General features: G+C 34.5%; 1 protein-coding gene and 1 pseudogene across 1 annotated transcript; both read left to right on the plus strand.

Annotated features, from left to right (window-relative positions):
• Positions 1-579: 579 nt before the first annotated feature.
• LOC145017174 (gamma-tubulin complex component 3 pseudogene) lies at positions 580-3,312 on the plus strand (annotated as a pseudogene).
• A 4,299-nt stretch (positions 3,313-7,611) lies between these two features.
• Positions 7,612-8,750, plus strand: LOC145018787 (flavonol 3-sulfotransferase-like). Its single transcript, XM_078976632.1, has one exon. The coding sequence runs from the start codon at positions 7,692-7,694 to the stop codon at positions 8,634-8,636; it is 945 nt and encodes a 314-aa protein (XP_078832758.1). The 5' UTR covers positions 7,612-7,691; the 3' UTR covers positions 8,637-8,750.
• The last annotated feature ends 1,163 nt before the right edge of the window (positions 8,751-9,913 follow it).

The following is a 9,913-nucleotide window of genomic DNA, read 5'->3' on the forward strand; positions in this document are numbered from 1 at the left end:
TTCCAGAAATATAACAATTAGTTAAATAATTAAAAAAACACCTAAGCTTCTTTTATTTATTTTTATTTTTTAATACACACACACACACACACATATATATATATATATATATATATATATATATATATATAAACATAAAATAATCAATAAAAAACATCGGGTTTGCTGGGTCGGTTTCTCGGTTTTAAAGAGGGGTCGGTTTCTCGGGTTGTTGGGTCGGTTTCTAAGGGAAAAACCGAAACCAAACCCGGAAAGTCGGTTTTTACAAATTTAAAACCCACATCGTCGGTTTTGATTCGGTTTCGGTTTCGTTGGTTTTTGTCGGTTTCTCGGTTTCTTGGTTCGGGTTTGCTCACCCCTATATAAAATAATATATATTTAATTACGGGTATTATGAATATGTTTTAGCTATTGATATTTATGTGATTAAAATAACAAATAATATATAAACGAAAGTCATAATTTTCGGATATCAAATATCTGAATTATCCGAAAAATCAGAAAAACACCTCCATTTCTGATTGAGAAAACTTTGTGTTTTTTTAAATTTATTTGTTGTTAAAAAAAAAAAAAAAAATCTGCGAAGAACTTGTCGTTCATAACTATTGATTTCCGCGCCATAAGAAAACCCTCGATTTGATCCAACCTTTCAAACATCTCCTTCCTCCCTGTATCCGACACATCAATGGAAGTCGACCGCCGTGTCGGAGATCTAGTCGGGGAACTTGTCTGCCATTTACAAAGCGATTCTTCCTCTCCACACTCTAACTCAAACCCTAAACCTAACCCTAACTCTGAAGATGTCAAGTACGCCATTCGCATTCTATCCAGCCGAATGACGCCATTGACAGTGACTAACGAAGCCGCTATGGCTAACTCCATAAAGAGTCACATGGCTAAACAAGGTAAATTATCCGATGCGTTAACTTTTGCAGATCTTTATTCTAGATTCGCTTCAAAAACTGGACCTGGCAGTGTTAAGAACAAGCGCGCCGTGCTTTATTTGCTCAAAGTCATTTCCGAAGATCGAAGTAGCAACCCTAAATTCCAAACGGATCAGAGCTTTTCTGACTCTGACACCAATGGGAATGATTCTAGTGATTTAAAGGACAATTCGAAAGGTCGGAATGATGATTTAAGGGCACTGCGTGATCACAACTTGAAAAAATTGAAAAATGGAGGGGTTTTATCTATTTCCAGAGACCCCGATGATATGCGGGATATGGCTTACAGAGAGTTTGCTACATTAGTGAAAATGGAGAGTGATGTTTCAGAGGAGGTTTTGGTGAGTGATGTGCTGTCTGTTTGTCAAGGAATCGACGGAAAGTATGTGAAATTTGATGATACTGTTGATGGATATCTTCTACCAGACTCTATCAAGGTTCCAAAAGCTACTAGAATCATGATTCGTAAGCTATGTGAGCTAGGATGGTTGTATCAAAAGGTAATCAGATATATTTGTGAGAACATAGATGGTTTTCCCAGTGAAAATGTCGGAAAGGTTGCTGAAGCCTTCTGCTATGCATTACAAGATGAGCTATTAGGGTATGATAAGTTGCTGACAACACTTCAATCACATGATCTTTCTCTGAGGCAACTCTCAGTCTGGTTAGTTGAGCCAATGGTGAAGATGAGGCGAATGGCTGTTCTTGTAGACAGTTGCAGGTCTCTAAAGGGTGGAGCAATGGCTGGAGCAATTCACTTACACGCCCAACATGGTGACCCTCTTCTTCATGATTTCATGAAAAATTTACTTCAAAAACTCTCTTCTCCTCTTTTCGAAATGGTAAGGAGTTGGGTCTTGGAAGGCGATCTTCAAGATCCATACTCTGAGTTCTTTGTCTCTGAACAATCTGTCAAACCAGAATCTCTCTGGAGGGAAGGTTACAAAGTCAACTATCTCATGCTTGCTTCTTTCATCTCTCAATCTCTTGCTCATCAGATTCTAAGAACAGGTAAGTCCATTAATTTCCTTAAAGTTTGCTGTAATGATCATACTTGGGCTGATTTAGCAACAGAAAACACATCTTCCACATGGACAAATCCCAAGAGAGGGGGTCTTGGATATGGTGAAACCAATGCACTTGAATCTTTAGTCACCAAATCATCAAAACGAATAGATAAACATTTAATGGATGTAATTTTCAATCGATACAAGTTTAAAGAACACTGTCTAGCTATCAAAAGATATATCCTTTTAGGTCAAGGCGATTTTGTTCAATACCTAATGGAAATCATTGAGCCAGTGCTTTTAGACCCTGCAAACACAATCAGCTTACTTCATCTTTCTGGGCTATTACAAAAAGCAATTTTGTCATCTAGTGCACAACATGATGATCCCGATATTCTAGATAGATTAACAGTTAAGATGATGCCACATGGCACAACAGATGGGGTCCATGACATTGGGTGGGATGTGTTTTCTTTGAATTATGATCCAAGAGTTCCATTAAACACCATAATTACAGAATCTGCCATGGGTGAATACTTGAAAATCTTTAACTTTTTATGGAAGATCAGAAGGGTAGAACATGGAATCCTTCGATCTTGGAAAACCATGAAACCGAATCTGATTACTTATTTACTAACCAAGTTGCCAAAGGGTGTAAAGTTCCAGATAGTTTTAAGACGTTGCCAAGTTCTTTGGGGGCAAATTAGTCATTTCCTTACAAACTTGCAATCGTACATAATGTTTGAAGTCTTGGAGGTTTCGTGGGCTAAGTTCTGTAACGAAATGGAAATAGCTAAAGATCTTGATGACCTAATTTGTGCTCATGATAAATATTTGTCATCAGTTATTGAAAAATCACTTCTTGGAGAAAGTTGTGAAGGTGTTAATAAGACTCTGTTGATGTTGTTTGATGTGATGTTGAGGTTTAGTGGTGTTCTTGATAAGCTTTATGAAGGAATATTTGGATTTGGAAGTGATAAAAAAGGTAAAGGTTCAAAAGGAACAGATTCATGGGTTAATGAAGGGAGAAAAGCTGTAACACAACGTGCTGGTGATTTTATAAATAATATTGGACTTGATTTAGATGAGGTGTCCAAAGAGTATTTTTTGTTATTGAAGGGGTTTATTTGTCAATTGCCTATGCAACAACATGTTGACTTGAAATTCCTCATGTTCAGGCTAGATTCAGGTTATTGCTAACTGGTGTATGTTGACTCACTTATTGTTTTCATAAAATAATGTTTTTTTTCTTTGTTTATAGACGGGATATTTCTGTAATTTACCCTTGTTTTCGTATATCTCAAATGTATGAAGTTTTGTCACTTTGTGTTTATTTCTTAATAGAATCGAATTCTGAGTGAGTGAGTATAATGTATTTTTTTTTAGTTTATAGACAAAATTACGTAAATGATCTTTGTTGTTTACAAAAAGTCATGATTCTGGTATTTTAACTTGTTTTTCTTGACAAAGATGGTCCTTGTAGTTTCAATTTTTTATGTGGTTGGTCCTTGACTTGTTATTTTGTGCTAAATTTTGTTAACAAAAGATGATAAACAAACCCAAAAATTGAAGAACCATTAACCAAAAAAGCAAAAGCGTCTGATATCTATGAGTATCGGAAACTAATAAAATGGATGATTGCTCGAAACCGACCAAACAACAGGGGCTATTTCTGTAATTTACTCTTGTTTTTATATATCTCGAATGTACAGCTAAAGCTTATGAAGTTTTGTCACTTTGTGTTTATTTCTTAGTAGAATACGCAGTGAGTGATTATAATGTATTAATGAATAATGATCTCTACCTAACCGTGTTAAACTAGTCGAATAGTTACAAGAGTAAATTACATGAATGGTCCATGTGGTTGGGATAATTTACGCGTTTGATACCTAACTTATTTTTTTAACTCAGACCGTCCATATTGTTTGTTTTTGTTGCCCGCTTGATCTCTGTTTAACCTAAAAAAAAACCTATTATGCCTCCCATTAATTAATTTTTAATTAATTTTATTATTTATTATTTATTTACATTTTTATATAAATAAAACCCACGTCATAAACATCAGGTCACCCATGACCCTCCTCTTTCCTCACCTATATCTTCCTCCTTCCAAATTGAGATCGACGCTGCTTCCAAATTGAGATCGATAATGGCTAGAATAAGGGTGGTTCGACGATCAACTATGTGATAGAAACAAATGGGTCGTTTCTATGGAGGATGTGGTGGTTTTAGGTCTAGTTTGCCTGGTGTTCCAATGAAGCAGGTGGATGGAATAAGGGTGGTTCGAGTTTTATGTGGAGGTGGTGTTCGGTAATGGGTGTTTGATGTGGTTTGAGGTGTTTAAAGGGTGGATTCGGTGATGAGTTCGACGAAATAGGTGATGGCAGGTTCTCTACTCTCTTCTTCGAAATTGTCTTCACTACCGCTTCTCCTTAACCATCACCACCACTCACCTTCTCTTTTCTCTTCTTCGATATTGTCTTCACCGGCCATTTAAAACCACAATAACCTAATCATCCATCGCCCATATCATGTGTTCTCCATGCTCGACGTGAAAGAGAGCGGCCACCATCTCCATCTTGCACGAGATTTCTTCGTTTGAAATATGTTGCTTAGGATTGAAATCTGTTTTCCAGAAATTGATAAAGTTTGTGAAGTCGGTGTTCCAGAAATCTTCTTAAGGGGGTGTTTGGATTAACTTATTAGCTTATTTGTGGTGAGAATAAACAATAAAAAATAAGCAAGGGGGAGATGCTTATTAAAATTAGTTTATTTAGTTTGTTCCTAATACAATAAACTGATTTTTAAGGATTTTATCCAAAAACTTAAACTTAGCTTATTGTGGTGGGAATAAACAATAAACAATAAACACCATCTTTTTTCCTATCCAAACACACACTAAAATCGGTGCATTCCACCAATCCATTATTGTTTTTAGAACCCCTTTATGATTTTGGTTTTGGTTTCATATTCTTCGATTTGATTTTGGAATTTAGATGTTGAAATCGTTTCTAAATTCTGTGATCCAGAAACTAATATCATAGAAAACAATGGTCATTTTAGAATACGAGTTTTGATTTTTAGCTTTGGAATTTGATTTTTGAATCAAGATTATCACCAGGCTTTGATTTTGATTTTCATCAGTTCGTTTTGTTTTTTATTTGATTTTAGTGTTCATTTGCATTAGTTTTGATGGTGAAGGGTGTCTCCGATGGGAACTGTGTAGAGTTTCCAGCAATTAGAGGTGGTGGTTGGAGATGATGATCAGACCACGATTGATTGGGGGGGGGGGGTTGGAGAAACGACTAATAGGATTTAGGAGTGTGGGTTTTGGTTTTGTTTCGGGTTTACTCCCTACCATATCTGAAATGACATTTTTACCCTTTCTTATTATTTTTTTTATCAGCTTATTAGAGTAATAATTTAATTAAAAGTGCACGTGGGGGGTGGGGTTAAAGAGAAATGATTGAGGAATGACTAATAGGATTTAGGTGGGTGGGGTTTGGATGATGGGACCCACATGCATTTTTGATTAAATGATTATTCTAATAAGTTGATAATAAAAAAATAATAATAAGAAGAAAGGGTAAAAATGTTATTTCAGATCTGATAGGGATTAAATTCGAAACAAAACCAAAAAAAGTTAAAGACCAACATATAAATGATCATAAACCATAGGGACCTTTCGTGTAATTTACTCTAGTTACAATATAATATTGATAAACCTTCAAAAATGGTCCCCGTGGTTTTCGAAAATCTGGAGTTTAGTCCTTAATTTACAAAAACCTCACATATGGTACCTGTGGTTTCAAAAATTTTAACAAATGATCTTTTTGCTAACTCCGTTAGCTTTTGACCGTTAAATGCAGAATATTTATGTCATTTCACTACCATAGGGACCATTTATGAAGTTTTGCCTTGTTTATAAAAAAAAGAAAAAACATATAATTATTTAATATTAAATAGTCTCTCTCTCTCTCTCTCTCAAAAAAAAAAAAAACTTGTTTCTTCATAATCTTCATTCACATACATCACAATCAACCGTTAAGTCGAGATATCAACCCATTTTGTTCCTCCTAATTTCAGTTCAGATCGTATGGTTTGGTATTCGATCCAAAGGCATTTCTCCTGTTTCTTAATTCATCTTCATCTCTAGTACAGAAAGCCCAGAAATTACACAGGTCCAATCAATCAAACCTCCATAACCAGAGCTTCAATCCATGTTAGAATACTTGAATCGGCAGTAGAGGAACTCTTGTCTAGGGTTAAGCGACCTCTGAATCAGCCTCCACTGGTTGTGGTTGCTAGAATGGGTGAGCATTCGACCTAGATGATATTTCCGAGTCATTATACGCTGTTTCCAGCGACCGCATTTGGTGGAGAAAAAACCGGAAATGACCTTGTCTTCAAACACCATCTACCTGTCCATAAGGTACAGAAAAAAAAACAATTATTTCGAGAAAAAAAAAATCCACAATTCCACTCAGAATTTGGTTTATTAATCACACCATAAACAAGAAATTATCTTAATCCTCGAAAAAATTGATCTGGATATCATACTTTTCTATCATAGAATTCATTTTTCTGATTTTATATTGGATATTAAATGCTGATTAGTAATTTCGGTTAAAATCGATAGTTCCTCTTGGTCAAGCATTTCAGTGAACACATGGTGTGTACGAGTGAACACACACATCTGTAACAACAAAACCAGATCTTTGAAGCTCAAGTAATAACAAGAAAATTTCACACCAGATTTCCGAGAACATTGATTATTCCCGTTTAAACTCATTAAAGTTCTTGTATGTTGCAAACTACTTAGAACCATCTCGTCGACTTCAGAACTGTTCAGTTTTATGGTTCGATTTTCAGACTTGTGGATCGATTCCATTCTTCAAGTAGCATCAAAACATTTCATTCTTTGTATACAACTTCCCACCATGGCCACAGACATAGAGAAGGTTCTCGTTGCAAACAGTTAATTAGGGTACAAGATGAAGTGCTTGCCCAAAGACTTGGTCCCATACTAATAAAAGTTGACCCCAAGTTGTTTGATTATATGTCAACCCCAGAAAATAGAGGAGAGAAAAGAGGATGGGATCCATGATCGATTGTAGTAGTGAGATCTAGTGAAACAAGAAGAAGAAACAATAGATGTGAGTGATTCTTTTCGTTTTAAACTGCACTAATTAATCTGAGTTTCTTTGAGAGCAACTCAATTTAGGATCTATTTTTCTTCTTTTAGCTAATGATTCCATAAATTAGGAGAGAGAGAGAGAGAGAGAGAGAGAGAGAGAGAGAGAGAGAGAGAGAGAGAGAGAGAGAGAGAGAGAGAGAGACCTTTAATATTAAATAACTATTTTTTTAAAATAAGGCAAAACTTCATAAATGGTCTCTGTGGTAGTGAAAAGACAGAAATATCATTTAATTAACGGTCAAAAGCTAACGGAGTTAGCGAAAAAGATCATATGTTAAATTTTTTGAAACCACATGGATGATCCGTGAGTTTTTGGTAAATTAAGGATTAAACTTCAGATTTTCGAAAACCACAGGGACCATTTTTGAAGTTTTGTCTATAATATTATAAACCCGACCCCTTATTTATTATTTCTTATTTAAATACAATACTGACAAAAATTATCTATAAATCAATGCACCATTTAATTTCTCTTTAATTAAACCGATATTATCAACTTCAAAACACTTCCACAACACAGTAGCAGCTGGTTGAAAGGAAGACATGATCAACTTCAAAACACTTCCACAACACAGTAGCAGCTGGTTGAAAGGAAGGTACACGTTGTATAAGTACAAAGGCTTTTGGAACTCTCAAAAGTTCCACGAATGGGCTTTTGTAGCTCATAAAACCTTCAAACCCAACCCAAGTGACGTAATCATCTCAAGTTGCCCTAAAACAGGCACAACATGGCTAAAGGCCTTGACTTTCGCGATTGTTACTCGAAACAAGTTCGATGAATCTAGCAACCCTTTACTCACAACCGTTCCCCATGAATGTATCCCTTTGCTCGAAAGAGAATTTGAACAAATCGAATACAACCGGATAAACAATAACCCTGATTTCCTCCCCTTTATCGCTACACATCTTCCTTACAACTCTTTACCCGAATCTGTTGTATCTTCAAACTGTAAGATTGTTTACATATATCGTAACACAAAAGATGTCCTTGTTTCTAATTACCAGTTCTTTAGAAAAGCGTGCAAAGTAGCTGAGGAAGAAGCGTGTTTTGAGGATGCGTTTGATGAGTTTTGTCAAGGGATTTCATGGTATGGACCTTATTGGGATCATATTTTAGGTTATTGGAAAGCAAGCTTAGAAAGACCTCAAGAAGTTCTTCTTATGAAATATGAAGATATGAAGAGAGATGCTAGAAGCAACGTGAAGAGGTTGGCTGAGTTTATTGGGCATCCGTTTACAATCGAAGAAGAGAAAGAAGGTGTGATTGAATATATTGTGAAGTTGTGTAGTTTTGAGAATTTGAGCAGTTTAAGGGTGAATAAAAGTGGAGTTCATAGTCCAGTGGGGTCTAATGGGGTTGAAAACCAACTTTATTTCAGAAAGGCTGAAGATGGAGATTGGGAGAAGTATTTCACCGATGAGATGAAAGAAAAAATAGATGAATTAATGGATCAGAAGATGGAAGGCACCGGTTTAGTGCTGAAATAAGAACCTCATTATGAACAATTGTCTTAATTAATTTGTGCTTTTCACTTTTTCTGTCTTAATATGTCGTGGACAATTCTCGTTAAGTTAATATTTCTGTTGTTACAAGTTTTTGAATATCGAAGGTTTTGTTAAAAAAGATTCATACCCATATGCAAATATACAGTTTTTGTTTGGATAATCAAGTGCTTATGTATATATATTTAAGAATGTGTTAAATATTGATTCCTTAATCCAGGTGTGGTGGTAGGTATTGAAATATTGAATATTGATACAGCTAAGGACTAAGGTGACGTCTTTTTCTTTTCTAGAAGCATAATGATTGGTGAGCTGGAGAAAACGAATCAATTAACTCATATACATATACGCCAACTGTTTTGATGAAATGTTTGAAGGTGATATGATGATTCTGAACTCCATATTGATGATTTATATTCCACACTTTTGCACAAATATGTTGACTTACCATAGCTACATATAGTGGGGGATCAAAACCCAAAAAGAAGAAAAAAGAGGGATTGAAATGATCAAGTGTAACGCCATTTTTGGTATGTTTTGTTTTGTTTTTTTAACAGCCTTTAGAAGAAAAAAAAACACTTTTTCCAACTCTATAAAACATTTTTATTTACAGATATATGATGTAGCAAACAATGTTATTGATAGATATTATGGATCTATAAAACTACATCAATAAATATGCCAATAATTTCTTACAAGCTTTTATTGTTATTTTTGGGGATGAGTACTCGCCCATACTAAATATGGTCGAGTTTGAACATTTAATTTATTCCGGACAACACCCATAATATAAAAATGGAAAAATTGTTTTATGATATGCGTAGACCAATACGATAAAAGATGATCATACAAAGACAATTATTATGTTAGAAATGTTTCTTTCTAAGATGTGGATAATACATGTTTTATATTTATATTTATAAATACAAATGTCTTACAGTTTTATTTTTATGATTAGTGATCGTCTAATTACTTGATAATATAACAAGAATTATATATATTTTAATTAGGAAAGTTAGTGATGTGAGGTAAGTGTACTGCTTATTTCATTTATTACTTTTAGAGCCAAATTACCTAAAATCAAATCACATTATAAATTTATAACATAAAAATACAAAATGCAAAATAAAAGTTTTTCTGGAAATATAGGTTAAGACTCCGGCCATAGCAACATCTTGTATTTATACTTTTTCATCTTAAAATTTTTTTGGTCTAATAGTTTTCTCCCTTCATACTTTTAAATTTAAATTATTGGTATTTTA

This window comes from Lactuca saligna, chromosome 9 (genome assembly GCF_052625555.1).
Source record: "Lactuca saligna cultivar CGN05327 chromosome 9, ASM5262555v1, whole genome shotgun sequence".
In the NCBI taxonomy this organism is placed as follows: Eukaryota; Viridiplantae; Streptophyta; class Magnoliopsida; order Asterales; family Asteraceae; genus Lactuca; species Lactuca saligna.